At 39.1% G+C, this 26409-nt stretch overlaps 1 protein-coding gene and 1 long non-coding RNA gene across 2 annotated transcripts; both read left to right on the top strand.

The window, feature by feature from the left end:
* The first annotated feature begins 2862 nt into the window (after positions 1-2862).
* On the top strand, positions 2863-3555 carry LOC311051174. Its single transcript, XR_014601384.1, has 5 exons — positions 2863-2962; positions 3050-3081; positions 3190-3287; positions 3413-3435; positions 3534-3555. It is a non-coding gene; the product is annotated as an uncharacterized lncRNA (long non-coding RNA).
* A 129-nt stretch (positions 3556-3684) lies between these two features.
* On the top strand, positions 3685-11645 carry LOC311050062 (uncharacterized protein; the record flags this gene model as incomplete). The annotated part of the gene is made up of 16 exons (XM_084064028.1): positions 3685-3742; positions 3872-4017; positions 4284-4495; positions 4891-4994; positions 5693-5811; positions 6096-6251; positions 6568-6782; positions 7066-7151; positions 7250-7322; positions 8563-8680; positions 8769-8987; positions 9238-9408; positions 9752-9895; positions 10092-10144; positions 10362-10494; positions 11445-11645. The coding sequence occupies 16 exons, from the start codon at positions 3685-3687 to the stop codon at positions 11643-11645; spliced, it is 2208 nt and encodes a 735-aa protein (XP_083920154.1).
* Between the last annotated feature and the right edge of the window lie 14764 nt (positions 11646-26409).

Below are 26409 nucleotides of genomic sequence, written 5' to 3' on the forward strand. Positions count from 1 at the left end.
ATTTTGTTTTCAAATTTTAAACGTTAAGTAGAGTATTATTTAAATGTCATCAAATTCACAACTATTTCCCCCCATTTTTCCCCCAAGTGCAACTTTATTCCAGCAAGTGGTAAGTGTTGTATACTTTTCTTGACCTAGTAGTTTGTGAAACATTGTCAAGTATGGCCAAATGTATTTGTAAATGAAAATTTCATACACAAAGGCAATATCAATATTCTTTACATAAGGCATTTAAAGAGAGAAACATATATCAAGAAACAAATAGAAGATAGAGTATGGAGAAAATGCATAAAACATTATGGTCAAAGTGCAGTTATAGTTTAACTTTTTCAGTCAAGTTGAACAATATCAGCAATAACTGTGCCTTCATCAAGAGTGTTGTATGTATATAGGAGCATCTGTCCTTATGTTCAGGCATCAACACATGGAACTTATGTCATTACTAGTTTTGTGTTTCAAAAACACGCGTCAGAGACGCCATGCCTTCCTAAATACCTTTGAACAGAAATTGTTTCCAAACCACTTACATTCCCAGAACATATTCTCTAGTTATTTTTTTCAATCCTTAATTCGTTTGCACTGTTTTCACAGAAGCAGACATTTGTCTTGGAGTTAACAGGTGAATTTTATTTCTCAGATTTATTTAATAAATAATCATGTTGTTGTAATGTAGGAAATGATTGAACCTTTTTTTCCTTTCCTTTACCAAAGCACTGCACTACAGCTCCTCCTCAACAGCGGGCAGATGAGTGGAAGTTTTTGTGACTATGGCATTGAAGAATACGCTTGTGCTTCAGTAAGTCACTTAAGTCCCTCATTGTAGAAAGCCTGTCAGCGACGCCTAGTGGCCTGACATGGTACTTACCACTGACAGTCTATTTAGTTAGAGTGTTTGACATAAGCAGGACCAGTCAGACACGAAGATCTCTGTATGTTTCCTCCTGTTCCCTTGTTCCTTGATCCCCTATCCTTTGTGCGTCCATGAAACGATACCACACATTCACCCTCACACATTCATACTGTTGTAAGACCAATAACCCAATGCCCTTTGGAGAGAAATAAATTATTGGAAAGAAATCCCTTCTCCAGACTCCCCTGATTCTCTGACCGGAATCTAGTCCATATTCGCTGCCTCAACCAGTATATTCTATATAAAAGTAAACAGAGGTGTCCCCCTTCGTTACATTCATATTTTAAACAACAGAACCTTTTCTCATCTTGACTTCTTTAAACATTTCCTGCATTTCTTTCTGTTCTGCTCTCTCCATTTTCTCCACCCAGGTGTCCATGTTGACAGCACAGGATCTGGCAGCGGTGATGAAGTGTAACCAGTCCCCCAACTCCACTGGTTCCAGACCAGTCTGGAAGCTGTTCTTGTCCAAGTCCTTTGGGGTGTTGGATGCAGCTCTGGATCTTCTTGCCAACACGGTATTAAAAAATGCTTTAACCAGACACTGAAATAAACTCAAATTAAACTTCTAAATTGTGTAATGAATTGGTATACAACAATGACCAAACACTGAAAGTAATTTAGTCAAACATCATATTGACACATGTAATCCTTTGTTTAGTCTGAGACCATGACTGGTCCATCGGCGTCTGTGGCTCTGGATGTGATTGGAGAGATGAGACTATCGATGCTGACTAATGAACAGTTGAGGTACAGTGTTGTGATCAGGAAGTGGTTCTCTGGACGTTTGAGAGGGTTCCTGTCATCTGCATCGGGATGCCTCAGTGACAGGAACCTCAGCTGTCACACATACCAGCAAGTGTAAGTAATAAGTATTGACCTGGAAGCTATTATTCATCATTATAACCCAATCACATTAATGTGCTAATGTAATTCACTTTGAATATTGGTTTGATCTGACATGTTGTTTGATTTAAGAGTTTAGGTCCCCATAAGGTTAAGTCATACTCACAATGATAACTTTCCTCTAGATTCTAGAATAATAAGTCCGTCATAGAGTAGATTATTTCTCATTGTGTGTTTGTTTAATTCACAGTTTGAAGGAGTTTAGCCATCAGTTTGACAACATGACCTCACAGCAGCAGCATTTGGTCCTGAAGGATCTAATCCTCCCTTTCCTGTCCCGCCCACTGTCAGGTACTGACTAACTACATTATCTCAATAATAAATAATGAGTCTATGGGCTCTTTTTAATGGATAATTTACTATTGACTGACATTTTCATATACCATTTTGTTTGAAAGGGATAGTTCACCCCATGGAGACTTCATGGATATTTTGTTGTTTTTGTCGCATTCCTAAGCCAATAATTTGATGACCAGTGGACCGGTAGGCAGCGGTTCCGGTAGCAGACATAAAGGAGACCCTGTGTGTCCTACCGGAACTGCTGCCGGTCATCAAATTATTGGCTTAGGATGCGACAAAAACAAAAAAACGTCCACGAATTCAAGTCTCCGTGGAGTGACTAATCGATAGAAAAAAAGTCATTTTGGGGGTGAACTATCCCTTCAATGTTTCATTCTGATCTGTCCCCTCCAGACCGAGGCTGTGTGTCCAACAGCAGTGTTGACTGGTTGCAGAATAACTTTGGGCCGTTCTCAGTCCTTGTGTCTGTCAGAGAATTCCTGAATCTCAACCCGGGCTTCTCCCCTGTAAGACTTATAACTTATAGACTTAAGCTTATACACACATAACATGGAAAAATTATCAAACATACACGTAATAGGTAATTACTTACTTAATATAATATATAATATATATATATGTTACTGTAATATAAAATAATAATAATATTTTTCTGTATGTTTTTTCCCGGTCCAGCTGGAGGCTGTAAAGCTCCTGTCTCCAAAGCAGAGTGCAGAACTTGTGGTGTTGCCTCTTCCTGCTGAGAAAGATGTTGTCATCAACTCAGTGTTTGACTACCTGACTGCGTCTCCAGAGGAGAGGGGATTGGCTGAGTTTCTGTCCCACCTTGTTATGTTTTCTGGAACGGTAAAAACTATAGCATGATAATGAGAGAAACAGTAACTGTGTATGTTTGTTTTGAAATGACAACCTCTTTTTTTTGTCATTTGACAGGGAAACATTTCCTGCTCATCATACAAAATAGTGTAAGTTTATATCAATATTTTTGTTTTGTTTTGTTTTTTGAAGACCAGGTCAAAGTTATTTAATTCATTATTATTGGCCTATGTTAACCGCAACTTTTTGGGTCTCAGTTTCACCAGACTGGACCAGGCCTTGCTTACTCTTCCTCAGAGTGTAGCATCATCCGTCACAAACAACAAGCTGGCTTTACTTCAGCAAGTTCCACCAGGTGAGATCTTCTAGATCTGCTGTATATGTTTACACTTGACTTCATTTGCAATGGTCATTTTTGCTTAGCCATGGTGTTCTTAAAATTGAACCAGATCCTTATTATATCCAATTTTCTTTTCTTAGGCTGCACAATATACACCGGAGAGGTAAGTACCTTCATTTGAATTTAAGCATTAAATCTTAAGCAGAGTAGTGGCTCATTGTCTGCTAATTCACAACCATTTCAATCTTTTTTTCCCCCAAGTGCAATGTTACTCCTACAAATGGTAAGTATTATATACATTTTCTTGACTTATTCATGTTAAATATATTTGTTTGTTTTGTTAATTATTATCATTAATCCATTTACTCCTTTGTCTTTTCAGAAAAAGACATTTGTGCTGGAGTAAACAGGTATGTTTTCTGAGGCAACTCTTCTGATCAGATTTATTTGCGGCATTGAAGAATACGCTTGTGCTTCAGTAAGCCACTAATTATGTCTCTCATATTTAACTCAACAGTAGGCTACTCTTTCTCATCTTGACCTCTTTCAACTTTTCCTGTATTTCTTTCTGTTCTACTCTCTCCATTATCTCCATCCAGCTGTCCCAGTTGACAGCACAGGATCTTGCACAGTTTTAAAATGTTACCAGTCCCCCAACTCCACTGGTTCCAACCCAGTCTGGAAGCTGTTCCTGTCCAAGGCCTCTGGTGTGCTGGATGCAGCTCTGGATCTTCTTGCCAACACGGTAAAAGATTTAGTTATAACTAGACACAGAAAACAAAAACAAATAACTGCTAGGAACAACTATAGGATGTATTGCATTTTTTTCTTAACTGACCAGGAGTTGCTATTGGAAAATGAAACTACTCTCCCAAGTTATGAACTCAAAATACCATTATAATACCATTTATAATCCCAATGTCCTTATCTTTAAAATAAAACATTTACTAATATAAATCTTGTGATAAACATTTGTGAATAATTCTGCTTGCATCTCCCCGTTCCTTGTAGACATTTAACCCTAGCAACCCTGCAACATCGCTGATTCTGGATTCCATTGGAGAGATCCGACTGGACACCTTCAGCTCAGACAACTTTGAGAAACCTGCGTTTATTGATCTGTGGTTCAAGCAAAGGCTCTGCCCATTCCTGCCAGCTGTGTCCAAAGATTTCCTGTCCTGTCTCACCACTAAAAACCTAAATTGCCTCTCCTACCAAGCCCTGTAAGTGTCATAGCCCCCAACACTGTAACTGTTGTACATAACCTGGCTGTGAGCTTCACTGTTGTGTTGTACCAGAGTGCTCCACTCATACACACAGTATATGCTGTACCTTAGACCTGTTCTTTGCCACAAGAGCCAACGATCAGTAAACTCAAACAATATGAATGTAACTATACAAGGGCCCCTATGCTAGGGATGTTCATAGTTGAGCTGCGTGGTTCATTGGCAGATGACCACCATGGGTAGTGTAGAAGTTATGTATATGTGTTACATTATGTAAGTTATGTATATGTGTCTGTATACATTCATTCAATACAACATTTTACCAATCACTTTGCTGCTAAACTAAATACAATATAATGAATGACCTTTCAACTGCTCCCTGTCAACCACAGTGTTGAGGTCTTGGGTGAGCACCAGTCACAGATGGAGCCTTCCAGACCGGTCACTGTGTACCTGTACTTCATCAAGGCCTTCCTCACCAGGAACACAACCACAGGTTAGGACTTCCATTCATCCTAACTGCAAATCAATGGCACAAGCTTGATGAACACCTTATATCCTACAGCAGTGATTATCTATATTTCAAAGACCCCCAATTATGCATTGATTAGGCCACAGACCCCCATTTGATACCTTTTCTATTTCAAAGTCCTCAATATAACTCTATGGGTGTACACATTTCTACACTCTTGAGTTACGGACCATTAAGTCTACCAGTTGTATTCATTAAAATAAGAACCAGAATGTAGCTTTTCAGATTCAGATTCAGATTCAGATTCAGATGACTTTATTTATCCCCGGGGGGCAATTCAGTTTCTACAGATCTCACCATGACATGACATACGTAGAGCAACAGTAAAAACACGAAACAGAGAACGCTCATATTGATCGACCTAGTACATTGTACATTGTTCCTTGTGTTAAGAGTAGAGCAGCAATGCATAGAAAAAGACATAGATATATGTATTCAAAAACACACAGTAGAAAAAAGTACATAAGGTGCGTATACATAGTGCAGGTTTTTAAATAGTTGCATACTGTCGTTGAGGTATACACACATAAATAAATAAAAAAAGCACTTCAGTTATTTATCAGCATTTAGCAGCCGAATGGAATGTAGCTTTTAAAATAATAATGATCTTAAAATAAAAAATGAAATATCCACATTGATGTATTATGTACTTCCTGGTCCAGATCCTAGCTGTAGTTCACAATATCCAGCCAGTGGAGAATGGTTGCAGAAGAACTTTGGAGCCTTTGCTGCTGTTGTCTCATTCCGTGACCTAGGGACGCTCTACTCCAACTTTTCAGCGGTATTGTTTACAGTTTTTTTTATAGATTAGAATTTGTTTCCTGTCTTAAAATCTCTATGGTACGCTGTTCATTTTAAATCTCTCTACACGGTTTGTGATATTGTGTATCCACTCACTGTTCGTGTGTGTGTGTGTGTGTGCGTGCGTGCGTGCGTGCGTGCGTGCGTGCGTGCGTGCGTGCGTGCGTGCGTGCGTGCGCGCGCGTGTGTGTGTGTGTGTGTGTGTGTGTGTGTGTGTGTGTGCGTGCGTGTGTGTGTGTGTGTTGTATGCTTGCATGGTTGCAGATGGACGCCCTGACCCAGCTTACAGTGACACAGTTAGCAGAGGTCTCGTCCACACCTGGTCAGCTCACCTCATCTTCTCAGGTCGCCATGGTGATGAACCACGTTCCCAACAAACACCTCACAGCGTTCTTCGATGACTTCTCGCCTGCCATCCTGGTGAGAGGGGGACACATTTCAACATTAAACTGCCTTTTCCAGTGATGAAAAGTAATTAAGTATATTTAGACGGTAGAGGTATATTTAGATGTAGAGGTACTTTGACTTTACTTGAGTATGTCAATTTTTCAATACTATACTATACTTCTACTACACTGCATCTCAGAGGAAAATCTAGTACATTTACTCCACTACAATCATTTGAAAACTTTAGTTACTAGTTACTTTGCAGATTTGGATTATCAATACAAAACATATGTATAATATTAACCAATTACTTACTTAATCTCCATTTCATTACTCTCTTTTTCTGCAGGCTCATGAGAGTTCGTTCCCCGCTACAGTGAGGTCTGCCATGTTGCAAGTCGTGTTTGACCGCGCCAACCTCTCTGAGCCCTCTGTGGAAGACAGCAGTGTGCAAGCGTGGCTCCACATGCGCCTACGCCCCCTACTGGTTGACCTCTCACCGAGCCATGTCGGCCCTTACTTCAGCATTGTGGCAGGGAGGAGCTGTGCCACAAAGCAGCAAGCGTAAGTGGAGCACCTTTACCTGTTCTTTTCCTTGGGGATAGCAGGGGGATTGCCCTTGGCCTTTAGCTGAACGTTTTTTTGTGGGAAACATTGGGTGTATTCCCAGTGGGTGAGAGATCATGGGGTAAAAAGTATTATATTATCTTGTAATATAATACTATAATATAATATATCCTGGTTGACACACTTACTTTTTTATTGTTGTTGACCTACAAACTAGTGGCACAGTAACAACATCTTTAGAATTTGAGCTTTTAGTATGCCTTCTCTTTTTGTGACGCAGAGTTACTGTCCTGAATGTGATTCTATCAACGCTTGGGGACGTCACACAGACGGAGATACACAATCACATCATTCAGTCTCTCAAAGGTAAAGGACGACCACAAAGTAAACACTGTAGCTCATGAATGAATGAATGAATGACAGGCAGCATTCTTACTGTACATCTATCTACCCTGTTCTTATAGGATCAACTCCTCTCCGCTGCTATGGTGACAACTACAACCTCCGTTTCTATGGTTTCCTGGAGAGCTCATTCATGTGTGTGTGTGTGTGTGTGTGTGTGTGTGTGTGTGTGTGACCTAAAGACCTGAAAGTGCAGCACAAAATAGACGCTCAGGTTATCATCACGTTGCTGTGGTTTCCAGCATAGCGGTAACGCAGCGCTCCTATTGAAAACAATTCAAAACATACGCTGCACTCAGGGGAAAAAAACGCCTTGGTGGACACACAGCCCCTATGAGAGAAATGGCTGCTGTGTGAATAATGCTCACGTTTCCGTTATGCTACTGTAACTGTGTCTTCAGCTGCTGAACTCCATGACACCTTCAGACCTTGGCAGTTTCCTCCGTCGCCCTGGTGTTGTTGACGATGAGGGACAACTCTGCCAGATCTACCAGAACTACATTCAGACTACTGTGTTCCTGGAGAACGTATAGGCACTACACAACCACAGAGCAGACACTCATGTGTATATGTATAGTGTATACATGATACTGTATACAGTATAGAGCAGTTGTTCTAACATTTTCATGTCAAGGACCCCCAAATTGCTTGTATTTGGACGTAGACCCCCATTTGACTGCAGTCCAGAGACCCCATAAGAGAAGATTTGTTAAAAACTAAAATATTTTTAAAAAAATGTGAAAAGTCAAAAGTTATGCTAACATAAAAAGCTTGTTTCTATGGTGGTCCGTTGTACTGTGAACTCCCTCAAGGACCCCACTTTACGTATTGTATTGTATGCTGACTGCAGGAGAGACTCCCTGCGGTTGTGCGGCGTCCCACGCTGCCTCGCGTCATTTTCGATTTCTTTGGCTATTCAAAAATAGCAGATCTACAAGTTTATATTCACGCTATGAACTTGTAGATCTGCTATTTTTGAAAAATAGTGAAAATGTGTGCAAATCTTTGAATATATATATTTCTAAAGAGAACATTTTTAACTCAAATCTTTGCTTCTGGGGTCCCTGGAACTAAATATTTTGAGATGGGGATCCACGGCCAAATACATATCATTTTGGGGGTCCTTGACATGAAAGTGTTCACTGATATAGCAACATACGTTTTTTTTAGGATTTAGTAGACATTTGTAGAATATATATTCAAAGATTTGAAAAAAACAATGCCAAAGAAATCTAAAAATGACACAGATTCTTTCCCGGTCTAAATGGGTTAACCCTGGCATCCCTATTTTAGCGTTTTTTATTTTAATTTTTACAAATCAAACCCAGTGCCTAAATGTGTCAGCTCACTGACGATCTCCACTCACTGCTTCCAGGCTTCCTCTGCTGTGTCGATGCCTTGCCCCTGGTGCATCTTTCAGTCAGCTGACCTCCTCACAGAGCATGATCATTCTGTACAACCTGACAACACACTGCACAGACCTCGACCCAGAGGTAACACATTCACACACATGCGCCGCACACATTCATGCTTTTGACACTGACGGGTTGTGTTTAACCCTTAATCTCCCATTTGTTGTAGATTGCTGCTGCTTTGGCAGGCAACAGTGGTGGCAACCTCAATGCAAACTACATCACTGCCCTCGGCAGACAGTGCGTGGGCTTATCCTCCGGCCAACTCGCCGGCGCAAGGCCGGGAGACATCCATGCCTCGCTTGGCATTCTCAGCGCTGTAAGCGGCTGGAATCTGGGTCAGGCCATGGCAATCATCCAAGCCCTGATGACTTCAGGATTGTTTCAGGTCGGTTTATGTGCGTGTGCGTGTGCGTGTGCGTGTGCGTGTGTGTGTGTGTGTGTGTGTGTGTGTGTGTGTGTGTGTGTGTGTGTGTGTGTGTGTGTATGTATGTGTGTGTGTGTGTGTGTGTGACTTGTCCTGGATTCACAGAAGGAAAATGCAAAACAAGGTCTCTCCCAGTGCCAAAGATAAAGATGTACAACATCAGTCATGCTCTCATGCATGTGGTAACCTATCTCCATGCTTCCACCCACAGATCAACAGTGCCTCATCGTTGTTCACTCTGGGTTCTCTGGTGGTGGGCCTTCCTGCATCCACCATTAATGGCATCGGAGGCTCTCAGCTTCTTACTGCCGGCCAGAATCCCACGTTTGTGACACACATGGTGACTGCGCCTCAAGTCATCAAGCAGACCGTTGTCACCCAGGTATGAGAGTTACATGTGCTACTGTATACATGTTATTTAGATAGAATAGAGTAAACACAGTGCTTAGAAAACAAGAATGATACAAAGTATCTTGCATATAGCATTGTGGACTCAATCAAACTGAGCTTGTTGTAGAATTGACATAACCACTAAAACTGGGAGAAAAGGTGAAGTAAAAAAGAGAACAGAAGAAAATGGAAGTGATTCATTACTGATGCTGATACTGATTTATTTTTCTCATTTTTTTATTATTATTATTATTATGTCTGCTTCTCTACTGGGGGGGTTGTGATCTCCTTCAGGTTCGTATATAACAATTACATCCTTTTTTTCCTCACACTAGATTATATCAGTGAACAGCAACAGTGCGAACATCATACAGAATGTTCCTGATGATCTGGCTGGCGAGATCCCTCGCGCCCTGCTGCAGGGCTTCACCAGCTCCACTGGCACTGTGCTCAACCCAAAGAAATGGAAACAAGAGCAGGTAGGGAATGCAACACACATGCATACTTCATGTACACATAAAGTAAACACACACACACACACACACACACACACACACACACACACACACACACACACACACACACACACACACACACACACACACACACACACACACACACACACACACACAGGTAGATGTATGTTCAAACAAGCTGCTTATTTTCTTTTTCCAGGCAGTATTGTTCATTGACACAGTAGCTACTGGATATGAAAGCAGTCCAGATAAGTAAGTTGTGAACACATTTCTTCTAAAAAAAAATAATAATAATAATTTCCAAGGTGGCCAAAGTAATGTGGCATTTGGTATGACACAGTGTAATGGGTAATGTGTGTGTGTGTGTGTGTGTGTGTGTGTGTGTGTGTGTGTGTGTGTGTGTGTGTGTGTGTGTGTGTGTGTGTGTGTGTGTGTGTGTGTGTGTGTGTGTGTGTGTGTGTGTGCATAGTTTGACATCATACGTGCTCCAAGGGTTCACATGCACCAGAGTGACGACTATGGCCAAGGTTCTCATCAAGAAGCTGGTCAAATCCTGTAGGAGGAAGAAGAGGAGGAGGAAGGTCGTACTGCAGGAGACACAGGTGAGTGTGTGTGTGTATGTATGTGTGTGTGTGTGTGTGTGTGTGTGTGTGTGTGTGTGTGTGTGTGTGTGTGTGTGTGTGTGTGTGTGTGTGTGTGTGTGTGTGTGTGTGTGTGTGTGTGTGTGTGTGTGTGTGTGTTTGTCCATTTGAAAATATTATAAGTTTTAAAAATATTCCAAATTATTCCCATCTTTCAAGATTTTTTTTAAATAGCAGATCGACAAGCTCACACTGTGTTGCATCGCAATGCGTTATGAGCTTGTAGATGTATATTGGGTTAAAGTGGTTTTGGTGATGCTGGGCCCCCCTGGAACCTCCTCAAGGATGGGGGACCATACTTTGAGAACCACTGTGTGTGTGTGATAGAGAGAGAGAGAGAGAGAGAGAGAGAGAGAGAGAGAGAGAGAGAGAGAGAGAGAGAGAGAATCATAATATGAAGGTGGGAGATAGACAATGTTTGCTGCTTGCCTCACCAACAGCTGACCTGCATGTACAACTACATCAAAGGAGAAGCAGATGTCACCACCTTCAGCGACTACCCTCCAGATGTTCTCCTCTATTATGAGTAAGTACAGTATGAATGATACTCACAGCTGCCCTTAATGATATGGACTTAACCCATTAAGACCTGAGGCCCATTCTGCAAATGCCTTCAAAACCGTGACTTCTCTGGAGTGAGTGTGGACAATCTGAACATTTTTACTGAAAACATTGATTTGATTGTTTGTACTTGACACTACAATTTCAGTAACTTAATAACCTTTCAACCTGGCGTATATTTTGGGCATGTCATCACAGGATTGCAAGATTTTCAAAAACGTAATAGCTGATTTGCGAGTATGACATTATAATTCGATTACGTATAAAATAGGGCTTCAGTGGTTAAATCTCATATCCTGCCCTCTCCTATTATGTCCTGTCTGTCTCTCTCTTGTCTTAAACGTGTCCAGATGGAGGTTCTACACCTCCTGACTCCGAAGCAGACTGCAGAGATGCTGCTGGTGCCTACTCCTCCAGAGAAAGACGTCATCATCCATGCAGTGTTTGACCATCTGACACAGTCTCAAGGAGACTTTCCTGAGTTCCTGCACCACCTGGTTCTGCTCGCTAGAGAGGTAACCTCATCTGTAGAGCGTCTTATGACAGCTTAAAAAACGTACAGCAAAATATAATAGTAATTATAATAATAATTATTATTATTATAATGCATGGACTTTTATTTTATTTCTTAGGTTAAGCCACCCTGTGATGTCTACCAAGTCATGTGAGTGTGTTGTGATGATGTGACGAAAAGTGACGAGTGACGAAAACAGAAAAAAAATTGTTCCCCCAAAAACCTGTTAGGAGCACGTTTCAGGCAATTTAAAGCTGATTGGTAGTGATTTTTTTGTGATTTTTTTTTTCCGTTTCGGTAGTGACGAAAAGTGACGAGTGACGAAAACAGAAAAAAAAATTGTTCCCCCAAAAACCTGTTAGGAGCACGTTTCATGCAATTTAAAGCTGATTGGTAGTGATTTTTTTGTGATTTTTTTTTCCCGTTTCGGTAGTGACGAAAAGTGACGAGTGACGAAAACAGAAAAAAAAATGTTCCCCCAAAAACCTGTTAGGAGCACGTTTCAGGCAATTTAAAGCTGATTGGTAGTGATTTTTTTGTGATTTTTTTTTTCCGTTTCGGTAGTGACGAAAAGTGACGAGTGACGAAAACAGAAAAGAAATTGTTCCCCCAAAAACCTGTTGGGAGCACGTTTCAGGCAATTTAAAGCTGATTGGTAGTGATTCTTTTGTGAATTTTTTTTTCCGTTTCGGTAGTGACGACTAGTGACGAGTGACGAAAACAGAAAAAACATTGTTCCCCCAAAAACCTGTTAGGAGCACGTTTCAGGCAATTTAAAGCTGATTGGTAGTGATTTTTCTGTGAATTTTTTTCCCCGTTTCGGTAGTGACGAAAAGTGACGAGTGACGAAAACAGAAAAAAAAATGTTCCCCCAAAAACCTGTTAGGAGCACGTTTCAGGCAATTTAAAGCTGATTGGTAGTGATTTTTTTGTGATTTTTTTTTTTTCGTTTCGGTAGTGACGAAAAGTGACGAGTGACGAAAACAGAAAAAAAAATGTTCCCCCAAAAACCTGTTGGGAGCACGTTTCAGGCAATTTAAAGCTGATTGGTAGTGATTTTTTTGTGAATTTTTTTTCCATTTCGGTAGTGACGAAAAGTGACGAGTGACGAAAACAGAAAAAAAATTGTTCCCCCAAAAACCTGTTAGGAGCACGTTTCAGGCAATTTAAAGCTGATTGGTAGTGATTTTATTGTGATTTTTTTTTTCCGTTTCGGTAGTGACGAAAAATTACGAGTGACGAAAACAGAAAAAAAAATGTTCCCCCAAAAACCTGTTAGGAGCACGTTTCAGGCAATTTAAAGCTGATTGGTAGTGATTTTTTTGTGAATTTTTTTTCCCGTTTCGGTAGTGACGAAAAGTGACGAGTGACGAAAACAGAAAAAAAAATTGTTCCCCCAAAAACCTGTTAGGAGCACGTTTCAGGCAATTTAAAGCTGATTGGTAGTGATTTTTTTGTGATTTTTTTTCCCGTTGCGGTAGTGACGACTAGTGACGAGTGACGAAAACAGAAAAAAAATTGTTCCCCCAAAAACCTGTTAGGAGCACGTTTCAGGCAATTTAAAGCTGATTGGTAGTGATTTTTTTGTGCATTTTTTTTTCCGTTTCGGTAGTGACGAAAAGTGACGAGTGACGAAAACAGAAAAAAAATTGTTCCCCCAAAAACCTGTTAGGAGCACGTTTCAGGCAATTTAAAGCTGATTGGTAGTGATTTTTTTGTGATTTTTTTTTTTCGTTTCGGTAGTGACGAAAAGTGACGAGTGACGAAAACAGAAAAAAAATTGTTCCCCCAAAAACCTGTTGGGAGCACGTTTCAGGCAATTTAAAGCTGATTGGTAGTGATTTTTTTGTGATTTTTTTTTTTCGTTTCGGTAGTGACGAAAAGTGACGAGTGACGAAAACAGAAAAAAAATTGTTCCCCCAAAAACCTGTTGGGAGCACGTTTCAGGCAATTTAAAGCTGATTGGTAGTGATTTTTTTGTGAATTTTTTTTCCATTTCGGTAGTGACGAAAAGTGACGAGTGACGAAAACAGAAAAAAAATTGTTCCCCCAAAAACCTGTTAGGAGCACGTTTCAGGCAATTTAAAGCTGATTGGTAGTGATTTTATTGTGATTTTTTTTTTCCGTTTCGGTAGTGACGAAAAATTACGAGTGACGAAAACAGAAAAAAAAATGTTCCCCCAAAAACCTGTTAGGAGCACGTTTCAGGCAATTTAAAGCTGATTGGTAGTGATTTTTTTGTGAATTTTTTTTCCCGTTTCGGTAGTGACGAAAAGTGACGAGTGACGAAAACAGAAAAAAAAAATTGTTCCCCCAAAAACCTGTTAGGAGCACGTTTCAGGCAATTTAAAGCTGATTGGTAGTGATTTTTTTGTGATTTTTTTTCCCGTTGCGGTAGTGACGACTAGTGACGAGTGACGAAAACAGAAAAAAAATTGTTCCCCCAAAAACCTGTTAGGAGCACGTTTCAGGCAATTTAAAGCTGATTGGTAGTGATTTTTTTGTGCATTTTTTTTTCCGTTTCGGTAGTGACGAAAAGTGACGAGTGACGAAAACAGAAAAAAAATTGTTCCCCCAAAAACCTGTTAGGAGCACGTTTCAGGCAATTTAAAGCTGATTGGTAGTGATTTTTTTGTGAATTTTTTTTTTCGTTTCGGTAGTGACGAAAAGTGACGAGTGACGAAAACAGAAAAAAAATTGTTCCCCCAAAAACCTGTTGGGAGCACGTTTCAGGCAATTTAAAGCTGATTGGTAGTGATTTTTTTGTGATTTTTTTTTTTCGTTTCGGTAGTGACGAAAAGTGACGAGTGACGAAAACAGAAAAAAAATTGTTCCCCCAAAAACCTGTTAGGAGCACGTTTCAGGCAATTTAAAGCTGATTGGTAGTGATTTTATTGTGAATTTTTTTTCCCGTTTCGGTAGTGACGAAAAGTGACGAGTGACGAAAACAGAAAAAAAAATTGTTCCCCCAAAAACCTGTTAGGAGCACGTTTCAGGCAATTTAAAGCTGATTGGTAGTGATTTTTTTTCCCGTTGCGGTAGTGACGACTAGTGACGAGTGACGAAAACAGAAAAAAAATTGTTCCCCCAAAAACCTGTTAGGAGCACGTTTCAGGCAATTTAAAGCTGATTGGTAGTGATTTTTCTGTGAATTTTTTTTCCCGTTTCGGTAGTGACGAAAAGTGACGAGTGACGAAAACAGAAAAAAATATGTTCCCCCAAAAACCTGTTAGGAGCACGTTTCAGGCAATTTAAAGCTGATTGGTAGTGATTTTTTTGTGATTTTTTTTTTTTCGTTTCGGTAGTGACGAAAAGTGACGAGTGACGAAAACAGAAAAAAAATTGTTCCCCCAAAAACCTGTTGGGAGCACGTTTCAGGCAATTTAAAGCTGATTGGTAGTGATTCTTTTGTGATTTTTTTTTTCCGTTTCGGTAGTGACGACTAGTGACGAGTGACGAAAACAGAAAAAAAATGTTCCCCCAAAAACCTGTTAGGAGCACGTTTCAGGCAATTTAAAGCTGATTGGTAGTGATTTTTCTGTGAATTTTTTTTCCCGTTTCGGTAGTGACGAAAAGTGACGAGTGACGAAAACAGAAAAAAATATGTTCCCCCAAAAACCTGTTAGGAGCACGTTTCAGGCAATTTAAAGCTGATTGGTAGTGATTTTTTTGTGATTTTTTTTCCCCGTTTCGGTAGTGACGAAAAGTGACGAGTGACGAAAACAGAAAAAAAAATGTTCCCCCAAAAACCTGTTAGGAGCACGTTTCAGGCAATTTAAAGCTGATTGGTAGTGATTTTTTTGTGATTTTTTTTTTCCGTTTCGGTAGTGACGAAAAGTGACGAGTGACGAAAACAGAAAAAAAAAGGTTCCCCCAAAAACCTGTTAGGAGCACGTTTCAGGCAATTTAAAGCTGATTGGTAGTGATTTTTTTGTGATTTTTTTTTCCCGTTTCGGTAGTGACGAAAAGTGACGAGTGACGAAAACAGAAAAAAAAATGTTCCCCCAAAAACCTGTTAGGAGCACGTTTCAGGCAATTTAAAGCTGATTGGTAGTGATTTTTTTGTGAATTTTTTTTTCCGTTTCGGTAGTGACGAAAAGTGACGAGTGACGAAAACAGAAAAAAAAAGGTTCCCCCAAAAACCTGTTAGGAGCACGTTTCAGGCAATTTAAAGCTGATTGGTAGTGATTTTTTTGTGATTTTTTTTTTCCGTTTCGGTAGTGACGAAAAGTGACGAGTGACGAAAACAGAAAAAAAAGGTTCCCCCAAAAACCTGTTAGGAGCACGTTTCAGGCAATTTAAAGCTGATTGGTAGTGATTTTTTTGTGAATTTTTTTTTCCGTTTCGGTAGTGACGAAAAGTGACGAGCGACGAAAACAGAAAAAAAAATGTTCCCCCAAAAACCTGTTAGGAGCACGTTTCAGGCAATTTAAAGCTGATTGGTAGTGATTTTTTTGTGATTTTTTTTTCCCGTTTCGGTAGTGACGAAAAGTGACGAGTGACGAAAACAGAAAAGAAAATGTTCCCCCAAAAACCTGTTAGGAGCACGTTTCAGGCAATTTAAAGCTGATTGGTAGTGATTTTTTTGTGAATTTTTTTTTCCGTTTCGGTAGTGACGAAAAGTGACGAGTGACGAAAACAGAAAAAAAAAAGGTTCCCCCAAAAACCTGTTAGGAGCACGTTTCAGGCAATTTAAAGCTGATTGGTAGGGATTTTTTTGTGATTTTTTTTTCCCGTTTCGTTAGTGACGAAAAGTGACGAGTGACGAAAACAGAAAAAAAATTGTTCCCCCAAAAACCTGTTAGGAGCACGTTTCAGGCAATTTAAAGCTGATTGGTAGTGATTTTTTTGTGAATTTTTTTTTCCGTTTCGGTAGTGACGAAAAGTGACGAGTGACGAAAACAGAAAAAAAAAGGTTCCCCCAAAAACCTGTTAGGAGCACGTTTCAGGCAATTTAAAGCTGATTGGTAGTGATTTTTTTGTGATTTTTTTTTTCCGTTTCGGTAGTGACGAAAAGTGACGAGTGACGAAAACAGAAAAAAAAGGTTCCCCCAAAAACCTGTTAGGAGCACGTTTCAGGCAATTTAAAGCTGATTGGTAGTGATTTTTTTGTGAATTTTTTTTTCCGTTTCGGTAGTGACGAAAAGTGACGAGTGACGAAAACAGAAAAAAAATTGTTCCCCCAAAAACCTGTTAGGAGCACGTTTCAGGCAATTTAAAGCTGATTGGTAGTGATTTTTTTGTGATTTTTTTTTTTCGTTTCGGTAGTGACGAAAAGTGACGAGTGACGAAAACAGAAAAAAAAATGTTCCCCCAAAAACCTGTTGGGAGCACGTTTCAGGCAATTTAAAGCTGATTGGTAGTGATTTTTTTGTGAATTTTTTTTCCATTTCGGTAGTGACGAAAAGTGACGAGTGACGAAAACAGAAAAAAAATTGTTCCCCCAAAAACCTGTTAGGAGCACGTTTCAGGCAATTTAAAGCTGATTGGTAGTGATTTTTTTTTTCCGTTTCGGTAGTGACGAAAAATTACGAGTGACGAAAACAGAAAAAAAAATGTTCCCCCAAAAACCTGTTAGGAGCACGTTTCAGGCAATTTAAAGCTGATTGGTAGTGATTTTTTTGTGAATTTTTTTTCCCGTTTCGGTAGTGACGAAAAGTGACGAGTGACGAAAACAGAAAAAAAAATTGTTCCCCCAAAAACCTGTTAGGAGCACGTTTCAGGCAATTTAAAGCTGATTGGTAGTGATTTTTTTGTGATTTTTTTTCCCGTTGCGGTAGTGACGACTAGTGACGAGTGACGAAAACAGAAAAAAAATTGTTCCCCCAAAAACCTGTTAGGAGCACGTTTCAGGCAATTTAAAGCTGATTGGTAGTGATTTTTTTGTGCATTTTTTTTTCCGTTTCGGTAGTGACGAAAAGTGACGAGTGACGAAAACAGAAAAAAAATTGTTCCCCCAAAAACCTGTTAGGAGCACGTTTCAGGCAATTTAAAGCTGATTGGTAGTGATTTTTTTGTGAATTTTTTTTTTCGTTTCGGTAGTGACGAAAAGTGACGAGTGACGAAAACAGAAAAAAAATTGTTCCCCCAAAAACCTGTTGGGAGCACGTTTCAGGCAATTTAAAGCTGATTGGTAGTGATTTTTTTGTGATTTTTTTTTTTCGTTTCGGTAGTGACGAAAAGTGACGAGTGACGAAAACAGAAAAAAAATTGTTCCCCCAAAAACCTGTTAGGAGCACGTTTCAGGCAATTTAAAGCTGATTGGTAGTGATTTTATTGTGAATTTTTTTTCCCGTTTCGGTAGTGACGAAAAGTGACGAGTGACGAAAACAGAAAAAAAAATTGTTCCCCCAAAAACCTGTTAGGAGCACGTTTCAGGCAATTTAAAGCTGATTGGTAGTGATTTTTTTTCCCGTTGCGGTAGTGACGACTAGTGACGAGTGACGAAAACAGAAAAAAAATTGTTCCCCCAAAAACCTGTTAGGAGCACGTTTCAGGCAATTTAAAGCTGATTGGTAGTGATTTTTCTGTGAATTTTTTTTCCCGTTTCGGTAGTGACGAAAAGTGACGAGTGACGAAAACAGAAAAAAATATGTTCCCCCAAAAACCTGTTAGGAGCACGTTTCAGGCAATTTAAAGCTGATTGGTAGTGATTTTTTTGTGATTTTTTTTTTTTCGTTTCGGTAGTGACGAAAAGTGACGAGTGACGAAAACAGAAAAAAAATTGTTCCCCCAAAAACCTGTTGGGAGCACGTTTCAGGCAATTTAAAGCTGATTGGTAGTGATTCTTTTGTGATTTTTTTTTTCCGTTTCGGTAGTGACGACTAGTGACGAGTGACGAAAACAGAAAAAAAATGTTCCCCCAAAAACCTGTTAGGAGCACGTTTCAGGCAATTTAAAGCTGATTGGTAGTGATTTTTCTGTGAATTTTTTTTCCCGTTTCGGTAGTGACGAAAAGTGACGAGTGACGAAAACAGAAAAAAATATGTTCCCCCAAAAACCTGTTAGGAGCACGTTTCAGGCAATTTAAAGCTGATTGGTAGTGATTTTTTTGTGATTTTTTTTCCCCGTTTCGGTAGTGACGAAAAGTGACGAGTGACGAAAACAGAAAAAAAAATGTTCCCCCAAAAACCTGTTAGGAGCACGTTTCAGGCAATTTAAAGCTGATTGGTAGTGATTTTTTTGTGATTTTTTTTTTCCGTTTCGGTAGTGACGAAAAGTGACGAGTGACGAAAACAGAAAAAAAAAGGTTCCCCCAAAAACCTGTTAGGAGCACGTTTCAGGCAATTTAAAGCTGATTGGTAGTGATTTTTTTGTGATTTTTTTTTCCCGTTTCGGTAGTGACGAAAAGTGACGAGTGACGAAAACAGAAAAAAAAATGTTCCCCCAAAAACCTGTTAGGAGCACGTTTCAGGCAATTTAAAGCTGATTGGTAGTGATTTTTTTGTGAATTTTTTTTTCCGTTTCGGTAGTGACGAAAAGTGACGAGTGACGAAAACAGAAAAAAAAAGGTTCCCCCAAAAACCTGTTAGGAGCACGTTTCAGGCAATTTAAAGCTGATTGGTAGTGATTTTTTTGTGATTTTTTTTTTCCGTTTCGGTAGTGACGAAAAGTGACGAGTGACGAAAACAGAAAAAAAAGGTTCCCCCAAAAACCTGTTAGGAGCACGTTTCAGGCAATTTAAAGCTGATTGGTAGTGATTTTTTTGTGAATTTTTTTTTCCGTTTCGGTAGTGACGAAAAGTGACGAGCGACGAAAACAGAAAAAAAAATGTTCCCCCAAAAACCTGTTAGGAGCACGTTTCAGGCAATTTAAAGCTGATTGGTAGTGATTTTTTTGTGATTTTTTTTTCCCGTTTCGGTAGTGACGAAAAGTGACGAGTGACGAAAACAGAAAAGAAAATGTTCCCCCAAAAACCTGTTAGGAGCACGTTTCAGGCAATTTAAAGCTGATTGGTAGTGATTTTTTTGTGAATTTTTTTTTCCGTTTCGGTAGTGACGAAAAGTGACGAGTGACGAAAACAGAAAAAAAAAAGGTTCCCCCAAAAACCTGTTAGGAGCACGTTTCAGGCAATTTAAAGCTGATTGGTAGGGATTTTTTTGTGATTTTTTTTTCCCGTTTCGTTAGTGACGAAAAGTGACGAGTGACGAAAACAGAAAAAAAATTGTTCCCCCAAAAACCTGTTAGGAGCACGTTTCAGGCAATTTAAAGCTGATTGGTAGTGATTTTTTTGTGAATTTTTTTTTCCGTTTCGGTAGTGACGAAAAGTGACGAGTGACGAAAACAGAAAAAAAAAGGTTCCCCCAAAAACCTGTTAGGAGCACGTTTCAGGCAATTTAAAGCTGATTGGTAGTGATTTTTTTGTGATTTTTTTTTTCCGTTTCGGTAGTGACGAAAAGTGACGAGTGACGAAAACAGAAAAAAAAGGTTCCCCCAAAAACCTGTTAGGAGCACGTTTCAGGCAATTTAAAGCTGATTGGTAGTGATTTTTTTGTGAATTTTTTTTTCCGTTTCGGTAGTGACGAAAAGTGACGAGTGACGAAAACAGAAAAAAAATTGTTCCCCCAAAAACCTGTTAGGAGCACGTTTCAGGCAATTTAAAGCTGATTGGTAGTGATTTTTTTGTGATTTTTTTTTTTCGTTTCGGTAGTGACGAAAAGTGACGAGTGACGAAAACAGAAAAAAAAATGTTCCCCCAAAAACCTGTTGGGAGCACGTTTCAGGCAATTTAAAGCTGATTGGTAGTGATTTTTTTGTGAATTTTTTTTCCATTTCGGTAGTGACGAAAAGTGACGAGTGACGAAAACAGAAAAAAAATTGTTCCCCCAAAAACCTGTTAGGAGCACGTTTCAGGCAATTTAAAGCTGATTGGTAGTGATTTTTTTTTTCCGTTTCGGTAGTGACGAAAAATTACGAGTGACGAAAACAGAAAAAAAAATGTTCCCCCAAAAACCTGTTAGGAGCACGTTTCAGGCAATTTAAAGCTGATTGGTAGTGATTTTTTTGTGAATTTTTTTTCCCGTTTCGGTAGTGACGAAAAGTGACGAGTGACGAAAACAGAAAAAAAAATTGTTCCCCCAAAAACCTGTTAGGAGCACGTTTCAGGCAATTTAAAGCTGATTGGTAGTGATTTTTTTGTGATTTTTTTTCCCGTTGCGGTAGTGACGACTAGTGACGAGTGACGAAAACAGAAAAAAAATTGTTCCCCCAAAAACCTGTTAGGAGCACGTTTCAGGCAATTTAAAGCTGATTGGTAGTGATTTTTTTGTGCATTTTTTTTTCCGTTTCGGTAGTGACGAAAAGTGACGAGTGACGAAAACAGAAAAAAAATTGTTCCCCCAAAAACCTGTTAGGAGCACGTTTCAGGCAATTTAAAGCTGATTGGTAGTGATTTTTTTGTGCATTTTTTTTTCCGTTTCGGTAGTGACGAAAAGTGACGAGTGACGAAAACAGAAAAAAAAGGTTCCCCCAAAAACCTGTTAGGAGCACGTTTCAGGCAATTTAAAGCTGATTGGTAGTGATTTTTTTGTGAATTTTTTTTTTCGTTTCGGTAGTGACGAAAAGTGACGAGTGACGAAAACAGAAAAAAAATGGTTCCCCCAAAAACCTGTTGGGAGCACGTTTCAGGCAATTTAAAGCTGATTGGTAGTGATTTTTTTGTGATTTTTTTTTTTCGTTTCGGTAGTGACGAAAAGTGACGAGTGACGAAAACAGAAAAAAAATTGTTCCCCCAAAAACCTGTTAGGAGCACGTTTCAGGCAATTTAAAGCTGATTGGTAGTGATTTTATTGTGAATTTTTTTTCCCGTTTCGGTAGTGACGAAAAGTGACGAGTGACGAAAACAGAAAAAAAAATTGTTCCCCCAAAAACCTGTTAGGAGCACGTTTCAGGCAATTTAAAGCTGATTGGTAGTGATTTTTTTTCCCGTTGCGGTAGTGACGACTAGTGACGAGTGACGAAAACAGAAAAAAAATTGTTCCCCCAAAAACCTGTTAGGAGCACGTTTCAGGCAATTTAAAGCTGATTGGTAGTGATTTTTCTGTGAATTTTTTTTCCCGTTTCGGTAGTGACGAAAAGTGACGAGTGACGAAAACAGAAAAAAATATGTTCCCCCAAAAACCTGTTAGGAGCACGTTTCAGGCAATTTAAAGCTGATTGGTAGTGATTTTTTTGTGATTTTTTTTTTTTCGTTTCGGTAGTGACGAAAAGTGACGAGTGACGAAAACAGAAAAAAAATTGTTCCCCCAAAAACCTGTTGGGAGCACGTTTCAGGCAATTTAAAGCTGATTGGTAGTGATTCTTTTGTGAATTTTTTTTTCCGTTTCGGTAGTGACGACTAGTGACGAGTGACGAAAACAGAAAAAAAATGTTCCCCCAAAAACCTGTTAGGAGCACGTTTCAGGCAATTTAAAGCTGATTGGTAGTGATTTTTCTGTGAATTTTTTTTCCCCGTTTCGGTAGTGACGAAAAGTGACGAGTGACGAAAACAGAAAAAAATATGTTCCCCCAAAAACCTGTTAGGAGCACGTTTCAGGCAATTTAAAGCTGATTGGTAGTGATTTTTTTGTGATTTTTTTTTTTTCGTTTCGGTAGTGACGAAAAGTGACGAGTGACGAAAACAGAAAAAAAAATTGTTCCCCCAAAAACCTGTTAGGAGCACGTTTCAGGCAATTTAAAGCTGATTGGTAGTGATTTTATTGTGAATTTTTTTTCCCGTTTCGGTAGTGACGAAAAGTGACGAGTGACGAAAACAGAAAAAAAAATTGTTCCCCCAAAAACCTGTTAGGAGCACGTTTCAGGCAATTTAAAGCTGATTGGTAGTGATTTTTTTTCCCGTTGCGGTAGTGACGACTAGTGACGAGTGACGAAAACAGAAAAAAAATTGTTCCCCCAAAAACCTGTTAGGAGCACGTTTCAGGCAATTTAAAGCTGATTGGTAGTGATTTTTCTGTGAATTTTTTTTCCCGTTTCGGTAGTGACGAAAAGTGACGAGTGACGAAAACAGAAAAAAATATGTTCCCCCAAAAACCTGTTAGGAGCACGTTTCAGGCAATTTAAAGCTGATTGGTAGTGATTTTTTTGTGATTTTTTTTTTTTCGTTTCGGTAGTGACGAAAAGTGACGAGTGACGAAAACAGAAAAAAAATTGTTCCCCCAAAAACCTGTTGGGAGCACGTTTCAGGCAATTTAAAGCTGATTGGTAGTGATTCTTTTGTGAATTTTTTTTTCCGTTTCGGTAGTGACGACTAGTGACGAGTGACGAAAACAGAAAAAAAATGTTCCCCCAAAAACCTGTTAGGAGCACGTTTCAGGCAATTTAAAGCTGATTGGTAGTGATTTTTCTGTGAATTTTTTTTCCCGTTTCGGTAGTGACGAAAAGTGACGAGTGACGAAAACAGAAAAAAATATGTTCCCCCAAAAACCTGTTAGGAGCACGTTTCAGGCAATTTAAAGCTGATTGGTAGTGATTTTTTTGTGATTTTTTTTTTTTCGTTTCGGTAGTGACGAAAAGTGACGAGTGACGAAAACAGAAAAAAAATTGTTCCCCCAAAAACCTGTTGGGAGCACGTTTCAGGCAATTTAAAGCTGATTGGTAGTGATTTTTTTGTGATTTTTTTTCCCCGTTTCGGTAGTGACGAAAAGTGACGAGTGACGAAAACAGAAAAAAAAATGTTCCCCCAAAAACCTGTTAGGAGCACGTTTCAGGCAATTTAAAGCTGATTGGTAGTGATTTTTTTGTGATTTTTTTTTTTCGTTTCGGTAGTGACGAAAAGTGACGAGTGACGAAAACAGAAAAAAAAGGTTCCCCCAAAAACCTGTTAGGAGCACGTTTCAGGCAATTTAAAGCTGATTGGTAGTGATTTTTTTGTGATTTTTTTTTCCCGTTTCGTTAGTGACGAAAAGTGACGAGTGACGAAAACAGAAAAAAAATTGTTCCCCCAAAAACCTGTTAGGAGCACGTTTCAGGCAATTTAAAGCTGATTGGTAGTGATTTTTTTGTGAATTTTTTTTTCCGTTTCGGTAGTGACGAAAAGTGACGAGTGACGAAAACAGAAAAAAAAAGGTTCCCCCAAAAACCTGTTAGGAGCACGTTTCAGGCAATTTAAAGCTGATTGGTAGTGATTTTTTTATGATTTTTTTTTTCCGTTTCGGTAGTGACGAAAAGTGACGAGTGACGAAAACAGAAAAAAAAGGTTCCCCCAAAAACCTGTTAGGAGCACGTTTCAGGCAATTTAAAGCTGATTGGTAGTGATTTTTTTGTGAATTTTTTTTTCCGTTTCGGTAGTGACGAAAAGTGACGAGTGACGAAAACAGAAAAAAAATTGTTCCCCCAAAAACCTGTTAGGAGCACGTTTCAGGCAATTTAAAGCTGATTGGTAGTGATTTTTTTGTGATTTTTTTTCCCGTTGCGGTAGTGACGACTAGTGACGAGTGACGAAAACAGAAAAAAAATTGTTCCCCCAAAAACCTGTTAGGAGCACGTTTCAGGCAATTTAAAGCTGATTGGTAGTGATTTTTTTGTGCATTTTTTTTTCCGTTTCGGTAGTGACGAAAAGTGACGAGTGACGAAAACAGAAAAAAAATTGTTCCCCCAAAAACCTGTTAGGAGCACGTTTCAGGCAATTTAAAGCTGATTGGTAGTGATTTTTTTGTGCATTTTTTTTTCCGTTTCGGTAGTGACGAAAAGTGACGAGTGACGAAAACAGAAAAAAAAGGTTCCCCCAAAAACCTGTTAGGAGCACGTTTCAGGCAATTTAAAGCTGATTGGTAGTGATTTTTTTGTGAATTTTTTTTTTCGTTTCGGTAGTGACGAAAAGTGACGAGTGACGAAAACAGAAAAAAAATGGTTCCCCCAAAAACCTGTTGGGAGCACGTTTCAGGCAATTTAAAGCTGATTGGTAGTGATTTTTTTGTGATTTTTTTTTTTCGTTTCGGTAGTGACGAAAAGTGACGAGTGACGAAAACAGAAAAAAAATTGTTCCCCCAAAAACCTGTTAGGAGCACGTTTCAGGCAATTTAAAGCTGATTGGTAGTGATTTTATTGTGAATTTTTTTTCCCGTTTCGGTAGTGACGAAAAGTGACGAGTGACGAAAACAGAAAAAAAAATTGTTCCCCCAAAAACCTGTTAGGAGCACGTTTCAGGCAATTTAAAGCTGATTGGTAGTGATTTTTTTTCCCGTTGCGGTAGTGACGACTAGTGACGAGTGACGAAAACAGAAAAAAAATTGTTCCCCCAAAAACCTGTTAGGAGCACGTTTCAGGCAATTTAAAGCTGATTGGTAGTGATTTTTCTGTGAATTTTTTTTCCCGTTTCGGTAGTGACGAAAAGTGACGAGTGACGAAAACAGAAAAAAATATGTTCCCCCAAAAACCTGTTAGGAGCACGTTTCAGGCAATTTAAAGCTGATTGGTAGTGATTTTTTTGTGATTTTTTTTTTTTCGTTTCGGTAGTGACGAAAAGTGACGAGTGACGAAAACAGAAAAAAAATTGTTCCCCCAAAAACCTGTTGGGAGCACGTTTCAGGCAATTTAAAGCTGATTGGTAGTGATTCTTTTGTGAATTTTTTTTTCCGTTTCGGTAGTGACGACTAGTGACGAGTGACGAAAACAGAAAAAAAATGTTCCCCCAAAAACCTGTTAGGAGCACGTTTCAGGCAATTTAAAGCTGATTGGTAGTGATTTTTCTGTGAATTTTTTTTCCCGTTTCGGTAGTGACGAAAAGTGACGAGTGACGAAAACAGAAAAAAATATGTTCCCCCAAAAACCTGTTAGGAGCACGTTTCAGGCAATTTAAAGCTGATTGGTAGTGATTTTTTTGTGATTTTTTTTTTTTCGTTTCGGTAGTGACGAAAAGTGACGAGTGACGAAAACAGAAAAAAAATTGTTCCCCCAAAAACCTGTTGGGAGCACGTTTCAGGCAATTTAAAGCTGATTGGTAGTGATTTTTTTGTGATTTTTTTTCCCCGTTTCGGTAGTGACGAAAAGTGACGAGTGACGAAAACAGAAAAAAAAATGTTCCCCCAAAAACCTGTTAGGAGCACGTTTCAGGCAATTTAAAGCTGATTGGTAGTGATTTTTTTGTGATTTTTTTTTTCCGTTTCGGTAGTGACGAAAAGTGACGAGTGACGAAAACAGAAAAAAAAGGTTCCCCCAAAAACCTGTTAGGAGCACGTTTCAGGCAATTTAAAGCTGATTGGTAGTGATTTTTTTGTGATTTTTTTTTCCCGTTTCGTTAGTGACGAAAAGTGACGAGTGACGAAAACAGAAAAAAAATTGTTCCCCCAAAAACCTGTTAGGAGCACGTTTCAGGCAATTTAAAGCTGATTGGTAGTGATTTTTTTGTGAATTTTTTTTTCCGTTTCGGTAGTGACGAAAAGTGACGAGTGACGAAAACAGAAAAAAAATTGTTCCCCCAAAAACCTGTTAGGAGCACGTTTCAGGCAATTTAAAGCTGATTGGTAGTGATTTTTTTGTGATTTTTTTTTTTCGTTTCGGTAGTGACGAAAAGTGACGAGTGACGAAAACAGAAAAAAAAATGTTCCCCCAAAAACCTGTTGGGAGCACGTTTCAGGCAATTTAAAGCTGATTGGTAGTGATTTTTTTGTGAATTTTTTTTCCATTTCGGTAGTGACGAAAAGTGACGAGTGACGAAAACAGAAAAAAAATTGTTCCCCCAAAAACCTGTTAGGAAGCACGTTTCAGGCAATTTAAAGCTGATTGGTAGTGATTTTATTGTGATTTTTTTTTTCCGTTTCGGTAGTGACGAAAAATTACGAGTGACGAAAACAGAAAAAAAAATG

This window comes from Gymnoscopelus microlampas (assembly GCF_963454915.1).
Source record: "Gymnoscopelus microlampas genome assembly, chromosome: 8".
NCBI classification, from domain to species: Eukaryota; Metazoa; Chordata; class Actinopteri; order Myctophiformes; family Myctophidae; genus Gymnoscopelus; species Gymnoscopelus microlampas.